General features: G+C 38.9%; 1 protein-coding gene across 1 annotated transcript; it reads right to left on the bottom strand.

Annotated features, from left to right (window-relative positions):
• Positions 1 to 390: 390 nt before the first annotated feature.
• On the bottom strand, positions 391 to 11,649 carry crybb1l2 (crystallin, beta B1, like 2). Its single transcript, XM_007256053.4, has 6 exons — positions 11,584 to 11,649; positions 9,146 to 9,246; positions 5,532 to 5,650; positions 5,264 to 5,396; positions 1,725 to 1,867; positions 391 to 1,208 (listed from the first exon to the last, which is right to left on the bottom strand). The coding sequence occupies exons 2-6, from the start codon at positions 9,239 to 9,241 to the stop codon at positions 1,037 to 1,039; spliced, it is 663 nt and encodes a 220-aa protein (XP_007256115.1). The 5' UTR covers positions 9,242 to 9,246; positions 11,584 to 11,649; the 3' UTR covers positions 391 to 1,036.
• Positions 11,650 to 13,687: the final 2,038 nt, after the last annotated feature.

Below are 13,687 nucleotides of genomic sequence, written 5' to 3'. Positions count from 1 at the left end.
CTTGGTATACACAAAACACTGTATAACAAGACATTTTATAAGTCTTGTTTTTAAAGGCTATTTTAAAGGCTCCGCTCCAACTCTGATAATTCATATTGCCTTGACATGAGCATTCTGGCCAGTTTTTAGCCTCACTCACAAGGTTCAGGGGTGGGTGTGACCAAGTCCAAATACTTCTATACCATTGGCATGTCAGTGTAGAACAAGTATAGTTCTATTTTTTTGCAAATCATTTATTGTTATCATTGTTTTTTTCTCTCATTCTGTTGGGATTTGCATTTAAAATCTGATTGTTGATCCTAGATAATCATTAGATTAAGCATCAGATTAGTTTACATCAACTGCATGAATCTCAGAGGAACTAAGTATGAGTAAGACAAAACACAAAGCTGTTGCACAGGTGTTTTTATTATTACAGTTCTGTGATGTTCCAGGGCTTATACATACAGTCTTTAGGCCAAAACCCTGTCACTGGTTGCCCCGCCCAAACCCATCCATGTCAGTCATATCCCTTGACTTCTCCCTTAGTCAGGGAACACACTGCAAGATGGTTTGTAATCACCATTAGATTTGTTTATTTTTGTTTTGTTGTTGTCGTCGTTTTTCCTTGATTGGAGGATGAGGAAGAGGAGGAAGAGGGGAGAGAGAACAGGAGGGGGGAAGAGGAGAGGTGGGTGAGAAAAAAAAGAGAAAGAGAAAGAGAACTGGAGAGAAAAAGAGAGTGCCAGCCCACGTTTTAAACATGCAAAGCTATCTACATTCAACAACCACAATCTTCTACCATTACGCTTCTTCTCCTCCCACAGAGGCGGGCGATCCAAAACGCTCCCGGTTACACGTCTTTCCTTACGCTGCCCTGACGATATCCATCCCTCTGTCTACCCCTCTTTCCCTCCCTCTCTTTCCCTGGGGCGGATCACACAGGTGGCGCATTCCTCCTCTCCTTCTTGGCCCTCACTCCTCCCCCTCCTCCTTCGGCTCCTCCCCCTCTCTTTCTTTCCCCCCCACTCCCTCTCTTTCTCGTCCTCCCAAGCCCTCACTTGCTGGCCATGGTGTAGCAGCCTTCCTGGTGCCACTGCATGTCGCGGATGCGCCTCACGGACTGCATCTGTGGGCAGCGGGCGCCGTACTCATTAAAGTGTCTGTAGTCGCCCTTCTCCAGCAGGTACTGGCTGCCTCTGTAGCCGGGGTACTGGTAGCCCACCCAGCTGAGGGAGGAGAGCAGAATGAAGAAAGGAAGAAAGAAGGAAAAAAATAGTGTGAGAAGGTGGGCGAGTGCAAAGGTAGAATGTGTGGGAGAGAGAGAAAAGAGTAGAGTGAATAGAAATGGCAAAAAAGTCCCTTTTCAGGTACAACTGACCCCTTCTAAACTGGGTTATACCATGGCATCTATACCAGCACAGCTCATACGCAGGACAGAAAGCAATTTTGCACAGCAGGTTTAATTAAAAAGGCCACTGCGGACACTGTAGAAAGCATGGAGAGTGGAAAACCCAAGGGTTGATGTTACGTCCTCTTCAGAAGCCCATATGGGGGTGTCTGTGTGATGACATAGTACGGTCCAGCTGGCTGGATAACTCACCGTCCACATTTAGAACAAGTTTACAAACCTTCCTTATACAGCATAAAGGCTGATGAGTAATCCTGAAAGTTTCTGATATCAGTGAATTCCTATTTTATAACATTTATAACGCACAGACACACGCACAAATTCCGATACTTACGTGCCACAGCTGACCATGATGCTGCCAACTCGGTCAGTGAAGCCGTAGGCGAACAGGCTGGGCACGTCGTCATCGATGATCTCCATCTTTCGGCCCTTATACTCGCCAACCTCGTACAGACAGATCTTATGCTTCTCTGGGTCCTGAGGCAGACAGATTGGAATCCAATGTGAGTCTCCTTTTTTGGCTTGGAGGGAAATTCTGGCAATACTGTACTGACACAATCACTTCATTCACTGTCCTTTCATGACAACTAACATCCAGTGTCCAGTATAAGCATCTAGAAAAGGCTTATTTCAACAAAAAGGAATAAAACAGCCTGTGTGACAAAGGAATAAGCCTTTCTATACATAGATTCATGTAGGTTGGCATGAAAAGTTGATGTAGGTGTCTTGTAGGCTTACTATCGCAGCGATTCAGTATAGTGTTACCACTGCTGCTATTCTCTGGTGGTATTCTCCTAGCAGCTACTTTCCGGTTTAGCTTATTTATTTTGGCCAATTTGTAGTGAATGGTTCACTCAGTTAAAATCATTTTTAAATTATCTATTGCTGCTGTCATGCTAAAAGCTTCTTCAAAATCTCCTAACTGTAACTTTACAGAAGTAAATTGCCTTTTTAACTTAACTGGAAGTCAGTGTAACATGATTTTATTTTATAGCCAGTAGTCATTATTTAAACACTAAAGTCATCCAAACTATAAAGAAAATTATTTAGTAAATAAAAAGTGTTAAACCAGAATATGTTTTATATTTACATTCTTCAAAGTGGCACCTCATACGTAGATGACAGTTTTGCACATCTTGACATTTTCTTAGTCAGCTTTACAAGGTATAGTCACCTGGAATGGCTTTCAGTTAACAGCTGTGCTGAACTTGTCAAGAGTTAATTACTTACATTTCTTGCCACTTAACATGTGAATAGCCATATTTAAGTAATGTTCCAATCCATATTATGGCAACAGCTATTTAACTAAGTAAAGAAAAAATATAATAACTATATAACTTTAAGAAATTAAGGTCTTTCAGTCTAAAACATTTGAAAAACTTTAAAAGTTTCCTCAAGTGCAGTTGTAAAACCCATCCAAAACTTTATGATGAAACTGGCTCTCATCAGTTCTTCAGTTACCAGCTTCATAAACCCCAAGGTAACAGCTACATGATTCATTATGTGTTCCTTCAGGGTATGAATGAATTTAGTATTAATTTACAATGTAGGGGAAAATAAACATTAAATGAGAAGGTGTGTCCACACATAGGTGTATATACACATACATACACATACAATATTGTCAAAAACCTTTATAACCTTTAAAGTAATGCTTTTCTATTGGTACATGCATATAAAAGTGGAGAAATATGATTTCTGTGACACAACATATAACAAAAAAACAGTTTTCTCTCCCATAACTTTTACCATGTACTAAGGAAGATAAAGACTGCTGTTGGCACCCACTATCTGCTCTCCTTCCTAGCTCCCCAATGGTGGAACAAGCTACAGTACCTTCCACTACTAGAGCAGGAGCGATGCTTACTACCTTTTAATAAACTCCTAAAGACAGACCTCTTCAAAGAGCACTTACTCTCCTAACACCTCTAACAAACTAACTACTTCTAACCTCATTTCCTTCTTTTCGTCCTTTACTCCTCTTTCTCACTATTTCACCCTGACCTCCTTTAGGCCCTGTCAAAAATGTTTTGGTCTTGAACTTCTATGTCCTCTACTGCTAAATGTTCATCATTATTTGTAAGTTGCTTTGAATAAAAGCGTCCACTGAATGCTATGAGTCCACAATGAGACCTCACTTACACATAATTCACAATGCTGTGTAGTGAGCATTCTGGCCAATTTAGTTCAGTTGCACTTTTATAAATATAAAAAAAAAACTTACAGCCTATATAGGTGTGAGCATTCACAAACTATTTTATTAGGTGACACTTCATGATCAATTTATATGCTGCTATCCCGGCCATAAGTCATAACTTTTGACAGAGAATATATAATATATAACAGCACTGTCCCAATACAATACACACTAATACATATTTAAATATTTTATATATATTATGAATTGATTAATTGAAAATTGATAAAAAAAAGTTGTCTCATTTTAAATAAGACAGAAATATACAGGTATCACTGCTGTGTGTAGTGCTGATAGAAACTGAGTGTAGAGATCAAGACATTCAATCTTTCTCGAGTCCTGGTTATACAACTGTGTCAGGATCTATACCCAATAAAGATATCTGGGGTCTCAGTCACCACAGGCCTCTTAGCCACACCGCCTTGGTACAATTGTCTCTGGCTGTGCTGCAGTAACGTCACTGCACAGCGAGAGACTGCAGGAGCGAGAGAGAAAGAGGAAAAAGACATGTAAACAGCCACATTTGAAAGGTAAAATGGCCTAGTTTCTAGTGACCTGTTCTTCATCAGTGCAGTGTATTTAAACACTGGTCTGGGTCTGCATGAGCGTGTGTGTTTTGGATGACATGATGCACTATGACACACTGCAAGTGACAATGAAATATGGTGAGAGAACAGCCTGAAAAAAACACTGTGAACCTGGCAAATGAAATCTACACTCAGATTTACAAATGTGACAAATGTGCTAGTTATGACACAGTCACTTCTTCTGTCAATGAATAAGAGACCAGGAGAATTACACACATGCAGAAGAGCATATGATGAGTTTCGTTCTAAAAACGGTTGTGTGTGTAGTCTGTCCATTTGTAATTTTGATTATTGGTTTGGAGCTGTTCAATCATTTTAACAGCAAAATGAATCAACCTATTGTCCTGAACTATAGTATGTGTGTGTGGGAGGAAAGTAAAGTCCACTCCCAATAGAAAATAGAAAAAAAAATGTATTATATTAATATGATTTTATTAAGCACATGTTTAATTTACCAAATTGCTTTTCCATGTGTTTTGCTGAATTCTGTCTATCTACCAAAATTCAACCTCCCTTTGCTTTGTAACAGATTACCCTTGAATTCCTTTCATTTCTGTTTATAAATAACCATTAATCTACAGTTACACTAAAAATATGCTGAATTCTGAATTCTGCAATTCAACATTATTCCCATTTGCCTGACAAAGGCTAGATAAGGGTTAATCTACACTTATAGTAAATACAGTTACACTAAAAATATGCTGAATTCTGAATTCTGCAATTTTACATTATTCCCCTTTGCCCAATAAAGGATTAAAGGGCTAAAGGGTTAAAGGGCTAAATAAGGGTTAATCTAGAGTTACAGTAGATACGGCAATCACCAGCAAGGATTCTTTTTCTTCTTTTATTTTTTACTGGATAACAACCTGTAACAACATCCAGCAATTGGTCCAAATTAGTCAGAACCATTTAAAAAAGTGCTAGTTTTATAACTAACTATAGTTCTATAGTTCTGTTGATTCAGCCTCTTTTTGCTGCTTTGTTTCTGACTATGGTTCCTCATGGAACAAAAAGTGGTTCTCCTATGGCATCCCTCCCCTCAAAGAACCATTTGACATATCTATATTTTTAAGAGTATAGATACTGTACCATGCGGACAGGCCTGAAGGAGAGCAGGTAGTCGTTCCTCTGGCAGTTGCTCCAGCAATCCCAGCGGGGGTACTCGCCCTTCTCCAGGATGTACATCTCACCACAGAAATTCATCTGCTCAAACCCAACAAAACTACAGAAAGAGAGAGAGAAAGATTGAGGACATGAGTAACGTGATCTGAGGATCTTGCTGTAACTGTTATTGTCACATTAGAAAGCACATTAGTGTGTGTGTGTGTGTGTGTGTGTGTTTGTGTTGATTGCTCACGGGCCACAGTCCACGCGCAGTGAGCGCACTTTGTCCATGCCCATCTCACACACGTTCATACACTCATTAGAGATCTCAATCATGCGGCCCTGGAAGTTCTCCTGGTCAAACACACACATCTACACAAAAGAGAGGGAAAAATAATTAAAAGTTTAGTGAAAGGAAACATAATAATAAGAGAGCAGATTCAGAATACACTACAAAAGATAACCTACAGAGAGTGCTGTAGGAATATTATAGTATATTACATATTATATGATTATGATATAATATAATGTACTGGGGGCTAAGGAGTTGTCAGAGGAGCTCTTATCATGCTGTGCAGCCATAAAACCCACAAATTACCCCAACAAAAGCAAACAGGACGGGCTGTACTCTTTTGTTGGGGTTATTTATTTATTTTTTTTTATATTGGCGAAGCTGGGTTCACCTTCCTACTGTTAGTGTGGATGGTGGATAAGGGTCTCTCTCTGTGAGTTGCTGTTTTATGAGAGAATCATTGCTAATTTGGCAATAGCTTGTCATGCTCTCTCCTATCCTGTTACTCTGTGATGATACAATAGTAATCATCTTCTTTCATTTCTTCTTGACATTTCTCTATCTAGAGTTATTGTCCCCTTCTATTGAATATTTTAATACCTTATTAGACCATTTTTCAAGCATTATGTCTTGAATAGAGAATGACAGGAGACTCCTTTTCTTTTCTGACCCCTAATGATACGGATGTTTAAATCGTCAATTGCTCTAGATGCTCCTAGGAAGACACATTGATTCATTTTCTCTGGGAATGCCCTGCAATTCAGGACTTTTGGCTGTGGCAGACATATTAAAATGATAGTTGGCATACAGTACTCATATCTGCCCAGCCTGCACAGGCTGGAAGATCCAAGCCTGGTTATGACTGTGCTTGTATTCAAGACAGCTATTGTGGTAGGCAGGAAGCTACTAATAAGGCAGTGGAAATCATCTCAGGCTTCTACCTCCCCCCATGTGAGTAGAATCAGTGGTCTCTTATAAGTGACTCTCTTGCATTCTGTCTGATAGAGATCACGTAATATCTGTTGATAAGATGCAATTAGAGGGCAGAGTTTTTACCAATTCAGCTGAGGTTTAAACCAAGTGCTATATTTTCACAAATATATTTATAGATGTTGTCTGGCCAGTTTGTGGATCCCAGAAAGTAAATTTTTGTATTATTGTTTCTAAGACTGATTATAACTGTGTGTATTCTAACCCAAACTGTCTTTCTTTTTTTCTTCACTTAAAAATAAGAAAAGTCTATGTTAACCACGCCAACTGAACAAATATTCAATAATATGCGGCTCATATAAAAGAAATCTGCCAATACAGCACAGATACTGATATTTCATGTTTAAAAGCTGCTCTGCTTTAATATGAGCTGTTTTTATTGATGCCCTTTGCTTCGGCTGACCATTCAACCTACTCAAACTCTCTACTAACCCACAGCAAGAAACACATCCAACAGCATTACATCACACACTGTGAGCTTATGATGCTGTTTCAGGGTGAATCTATCACAAGATCAGATCAGATTCAGTCTTATGATACACCATCATTTAAACCAAACAAATAAAACTGTTTAGCTGAATAAAAAAGGTTAAGTAAGAGATACATCTAAAGATTCACTGTATAGACAAACTCATTGGGACATCTATACAATACATCTACAGGATGTATTTTTATACCATTAAAATAGGTATATTTATATATATATATATATATATATATATATATATATATATATATATATATATATATATATATATATATATATATATAAAAGGTATATGCCTGTCTTCATCCTCCTAGTGTCAGGAGCATTGTAAGTAATGGGAGGAGTCCTAGTCAGTGGCTAGGTGTAGCTAGCCAGGGACATACAACTAGAGATATTTATTTATTTATATATGCTGTTATGTTGTTATACCTCTCTATCCCAACAACATTGGATTGGACCAATGTGCCTTTACTGGCTTCCCTTTTGTGGTAAACATTGAGTGCCTTCTATGGTGCAGTTCTTAAAATAAATTATGATGATGTGCCCTCAAGATCATGAATAATTTCTATTGGTGTGCCTCTGCCCTTCCAGTAGAAAATAAAAGTAAAAGTAAAGTGCTTTCAATGCCCCCTTTCAGGCAGTCTCAGAGCAAGATTAAGGTCCAATCCCATTTTACCCCTACCCCTTACCCCTACCCCTCTGTTTTGCGCATGCACGAAAAGGGGAAGGGGTGTCCCTGTTTTCGTTAGGCTGGAAGGGTAGGGGGAGGGATTAGGGCTTGTTTGCCCTTCATATGGAGATTTTTCAGATGCACACTTTAAACCAAAGGAATTGAGAATCACTGGTAAGATGGCAGAACAAGCGAACAAAGAAACCCACAAATGTAAGTAATTTCCTTGTTAAAAGTGATGATTAGCACTATATTACCATAGTTTAATGTGTAAGTTGTTTCATGGCCGAATTCTTCATAACAAGCATAAAAAATATCGCTTGTAGTTTGTCTTTTAGCTAGCTAGCTAACATTCCCGTTCCACCTTAAATGGTGCAACAGATGGCAAGGGCTGCAGCATTTAAGGCGGAACGGACAAAATAAAATAAAAGCTAATCAAAGCTAATTTCAGCTCCCCGTCACAGAAGAATTAATGAATGACATCAATGATTAATTCCTGCACCATCTCCCCCCTTTCTGAAGACATACAATAAAGCCCTAAGGTTAATTGGTTAACCAGCAGCAGCTAGGTTACTGAACTTTAGCGCTCCTGATGATGTATCGGGGGTTTAAAGGGTTGCCCAATTCTTACGGTGGAGGATTTCACCCCTTACCTTTGTAACTCTGTTCTAAGGGGAAGGGTTACACTTGAAAAAGAAGGGGTAGGGGTAAGTGGTAGGGCCAAGGGGTGAAATGGGATTGGGCCTAGGTGCTAAGTTACCCTTCTAAACCCATAGTCATTATAGTGTGTAGTTGGTACCCCTTTGCAGCTCTAACGGCAGGGTGTGGAGCTTTACAGTTATTAATCAGCAAAGTGTTGGTTGAACACTTTTTCTTTTTTACACTTTGTTAGTGTACCACTGTTTTGCACTACGTTAGTGAAGCTTTCATTTATTCATTCATTCAGGTGTGTCCCAATACATGTATCCATATATTTTAAGCCATTAAGTCCCATAATGCATTACATATACTGACTGTATATCAGGTGGTTATCACTTGCCAAGAAATGTGCAGCATATTACCAGCACATTTATGAGCTGGAGAAATAGAGTAGAGGAATGAATAGAAAACAAAGAGAAGAAAAGCACAAGTGTACATATAAAGCAATGGGAGCAGTAAAGGGCAAACTGAGAGAATGTAAGGGAAGAGTCAGGAATGTTGGGAAGATATAAAGAAGAAGGAGATATTAAATAATATACCAAGGTCAGTTTTAATGTTATGCAATGCTTACTTTTCTTTATAGGAACACCTACACATATCTATGGCAACTCTCTTGCAGTTGAGCCTTGAACACTTGCCTTTCTGTACATATGTGGAGTTTTCCTGTGTGTCTTATGCCGTTGAAGATGTAATACAGTGTGAGTGAGTGTGTGTGTGTGTGTGTGTTACCTTGTAGGAACCCATGCCGAAGTCTGACTTGGTGCTCTGAGCAGCCTTGCCATCAGGCTGGGAAGCAGGCTTGGCCTTCTCTCCAGTGGTAGACATGATGACTGTGTGCCAAAAAAAAAATTGTACATCAGTTATGGGATTGGGGAAATATATTAATAGTAAATAACATGCTTTATTTATTTAACACCTTTCCAAAGCTCATACTCAGAAGCTTTCAAATCCAGGCCAAAGCGTAGAAACTTTTCAAAAGCAAAACAAAAGAGAAGAATGTCGATAGAACAGAACTCGATGTTGAAGCACAATACGAGCTACAACAAAAGGACATAAAAGCAAGATAAACAATACAAACCAAACGAAAATAAGATTCATCATTATTACACAGAAGTGCTGCTATTCAGGACAAAACAAATATTTTGTGCTCATATAATTGAGTCGCGATTTACTTGAAGCAGCTTTGGAAGAATGGAGCATAAGTCTGGCACCTCAATATGTTAACTCTGCTAAAAAGAATATGGTTAATATGGTTAAGATGATTAAGTTAGTTGACCAGATTAGCTCTGGTTTAGCTGGTCTATTAACATGATCAATCTGGCTAAGCATGACAGCAAGCTAAAATTAGCTACTTGACCAGTTTGACCACCAAGATCATCTGGTTGACTCACATGACCAGCACCAAAAGGCTGTTTAACCAGAATAACCAAAATCAAATAAGACATACCATATGCTGGTCAAAAGCTGGGTAACCAGCTTTCTTAGCTGCATAGGGTATGTTTCATCATCTTGACCATCAAAGGCCAACTGAGGCCACTGAAAACCAGCTACCAACATAAGCTGGTATTGATCTAGATTTTTCAGCAGGGAAGTTACACAGTAAAAACCAATGCCATTAAAGATCCACACGTATTTTTAAAGGTTCCTAATGCTTACACTTTCTTAATACAAACCACTGTTCTTTAAGGCCACTAAAGTAGTTAATCTGTGGCTTTGCTCAAATAAAAAAAATGCTGAACCTTTATTTTAAAGACTGTGGAGGTTTGGATTCCCACACGGTTCAGTGGCTTCCCTTCTGAAACACACCTGAACTAATTTATCTACACTATTTGCTACACTTATTGGGTGTGTTTAAAGTGGTGAAACCAAAAAACAAAGAGTGCAGAACACTGGCATGCCTACAAGGACTTTTGCCATGTCCCATGCTAGCATAAAGAACACCATACTGACATGCAGGATATCTGTGGGGATGTGATTTCTGGCAGGGTTGTTTGCCTGTTTATATAGACAATTTTAGCTAGATACCACCGGTCACAGTTATTACCACTCACTGCACTGTCCACAGCAGGTTGTAATGCCTTCAGTAAATATATTCTGGGTACATTTTAACACTGTGGATTGAAGAATGGCACCCATTAATTTGGCACCTACTATCAGGCAGCACTCGAACTTCGATAATTCACGTAAATTTGTCATGAGCCCACTGGACAGTGTTTAGCCTTACTCACAAGATAGCACCTCACAGCATATACAGGTGTAGGCAAACACTTCATGATCAGTTTACACACTGCTATCTGATGCATTTGTGGTCTGAATATAAGAGCTGCTACTCCAGTAGTAGTACACAGTTCATAATCAATTAGTTTTACAGTTTTACATTATCCGAATTCTTTAACAGTAATTTTATTGTATTTTTACTTTAAATCCCTGACATTTTCTGTATTTTTCTATGTATCAGATGCTGTAGACTAGAGTGTTGATGTAATAGCCTGGTCTAAGTAGTGGCTGAATCTTTAAACCTCCCTCGAGATGTGAGGAGGTGAAAAATGAGCCACGCTCTCGGCAAGAATGGGAGTAATCAGAAATTGTGCTCTACATGAAAATCAATATGTTTTTATGAGTCACTAATTAAGTTACTCGTACGTTTATGAGTCAGGACTGAAGTGACTCTTGCTCGTGAGCTCAGATCCCAGTGGACAGTGCCCTTTCTTGCCCTTTCGTGATCTGAGTGCTGACTTGCTTAATGCTCTTTACACCCACTAGAATGCTGGGCACTTTTAAGTGTCTCTCTGTTCTTCTTTCTTTTTTTTAACCTGTTTCTCTGGCTAGCATTCTGACATTCTTTTCTTTGCTGTTATTTGTTTTCTAACACTACTAGTAGTCTGCATAAACACTGTGTGCTCCCAATACATCACTCCTTTACTCAGCACACTGCTGCTCTATATTACAGATGTTATGACCACAGAAACAGCTGTTGCTGTTGTCATTCTCCACTGAATGTCTTTATCACTTTATCCTACATGAGCCCACTAAGTGTGACTGTCTTACAAACCCAATGAATCTCTGTCTACATAATAAACTCTGCTGTATTTATCACTGTTTAACATGTCAGGTTAAAGCAGAGTTTATCCCTCTCTCTCTCTTTTCCTCTCTCTATCTGTTCTTACCTGTGTGTAAGTGAGTAGCCGCTGTCTCTCTCACTCAGCAAAGTCAGCGTGTGTGAGGGAAGGGCGAGCACGGTTCTTTTATAGGCTGGCGCCCAACATGGAGGGATTAAACCCACAGAAACAAACCCGCTGAGCTCACCACCCCACATACAGAATAGAAATCACCCCATCATCAAACACAGATAGAGAGAGAGAGGGAGAGAGAGAGAGAGAGTAGGAAAGAAAGAAAAAGTGAAAATATATGGTGGGGAAGAAGGAAGAAGAAAGCAATGGAAGGAATGTAATGGAAAAGCGGAAACAATGGGCAAAAAGAAAAAGGGATAAGGTGTCAGGAAAGATAGGGAAAAAGGGAGAGAGACAAGACAAAAGATTGGGGTTGATTAAAAGAAAGAAGGATGAAGTAGAAAAAAAGAAGGAATGGAAAAGAAAGGAAAGAGAGCGACAAAGGTAGAATGACTGAGGGGTAAAGGAAGAGAGAAAAGAGTGATGAAAATGGGGAGAAGGGACAAATTAAAAGTGAACAATTAAAGGATAAAGAGAAATGAGAGAGAAGGGGAGAGAAGGAGTGAGGGATATAAAGAGGAATAGAGGAAATTAAGGGACAGAGTGATAGAGATGGGAGGAGAGAGAAAAAGGGGAGAGAAAAATAAGGGAAGGTTAATGGAGAGAGTGACAGAAAGTGATATGGAGTAAGAAAAACAGAGAAAGAAGGCAGAGAGGAAAATAGGAAGGGATTAAAGAGCAGTGGAATGAGAAGGAAGGGTTAGATAGAGGGAGAGAAATAAGGTAGAGTGTAAATAGAGGTGGAGGGAGGGACAGGGGGGGGTGGAGGGACAGAGAGAAAGAGAGAGATAGAAAGAGAGGTGTATAAACAGTGATTTGGACGAATGTATATATACATATATACAGTACCAGTCAGAAGTTTGGACACACCCTAATTTTAAGATTTAGCTTAATAAAAAGTCAGCTTATTGAACTCACCTGGAGTCACATGGAATAGATTTCAATTAAAAGCTGTGCTGAACTTGTCTTTGAACTTGTACTTGAATTTCTTGCTCCTCTTAATGTGTTTGAGAGCATTGTTGTGAAGAGGTAGAGTTGGTTTAATACAGTGAATAGCTCTATGTGAGTAATTTTTTTTGCCATATTATGACAAGAAAACTACATAACCAAGTAAAGAAAAATACTTTAAGAAATGAAGGTCTGTCAATCCAAAAAAAATAAGATTTTTGAAAGTATCTTCAAGTGCAGTCGCAAAGACCATCAAAAATGTTATGATGAAACTGGCTCTCATCAGGATGGCCCCAGGAAAGTTACCAGCCTCAAAAACTTTGGGTTACCAGCCTCAAAAACTGCAAGTTAACAGCACCCTGGATAAAAGGCACCTAAATGGTTTACATTGTTCATCACTTTTAAGTTACTACACAATTCCTTATGTGTTCCTTCATTGACTATATATGCCTTTGTATTAATTTACAATATAGGAAAAAAACTAAAATAAAAGCATTGAATGAGAAGGGGTATCCACACTTTTCCGTGGTACTGTATATATATATATATATATATATATATATATATATATATATATATATATACAGTACTAGTCACGTGCAAGAATGTATGTGTATGTGCAAGAATGGAATTACATGGTTTTGTGTAGATCAGTATGTTGAACAGTGTGTAGATCAATGTGTGGATCAGGTTGTAGAACAGTATGTAGATCAATGTGTAGATCACTGTGTAGTTCAGAGTGTGGATCAGTGTTTAGAACAGTGTGCAGATTAGTGATAATGACTGAAGAGCAGGCCTCTGTCATTATATTTATAATATTTATAATCAGCAGCATCACTGTGCTGCTGCTATAGCAACTTCATCACCTGCACATTAACACTGATCTTTTATAAAGAGTTTATTCAGCCTTCAAAGTGTATGTGGGTGTGTCTCAGGTCTCCCTGTACCTGTGTTTATACTGATACACTGTAATCACTCTCTCCCTCTCTCTTTCTGGGTGGTGGGGGTGCAGAAAGAGAGAGGGAAAGAGTTTGATTAGAGTGTAGAGACAGACATAGAAAAGGAAGAGAGAGGAAGTGGAAAAGAGAGGACA

The sequence above is a fragment of the Astyanax mexicanus genome, chromosome 7 (genome assembly GCF_023375975.1).
Source record: "Astyanax mexicanus isolate ESR-SI-001 chromosome 7, AstMex3_surface, whole genome shotgun sequence".
Classification (NCBI taxonomy): domain Eukaryota; kingdom Metazoa; phylum Chordata; class Actinopteri; order Characiformes; family Acestrorhamphidae; genus Astyanax; species Astyanax mexicanus.
Note: the sequence above shows the minus strand (reverse complement) of the source record. Positions and strands in the feature narration are given on the sequence as shown.

Bases quoted from the DNA above. Each gene is read 5' to 3' on its own strand.
- crybb1l2 (XM_007256053.4), bottom strand. From the start codon at position 9,241: ATGTCTACCACTGGAGAGAAGGCCAAGCCTGCTTCCCAGCCTGATGGC. The intron at 5,651-9,145 runs GTAACACACACA...TCTTTTGTGTAG, and splicing joins TCGGCATGGGTTCCTACAAG to ATGTGTGTGTTTGACCAGGA. The intron at 1,209-1,724 runs GTAAGTATCGGA...CTCCTCCCTCAG, and splicing joins ATCATGGTCAGCTGTGGCAC to CTGGGTGGGCTACCAGTACC.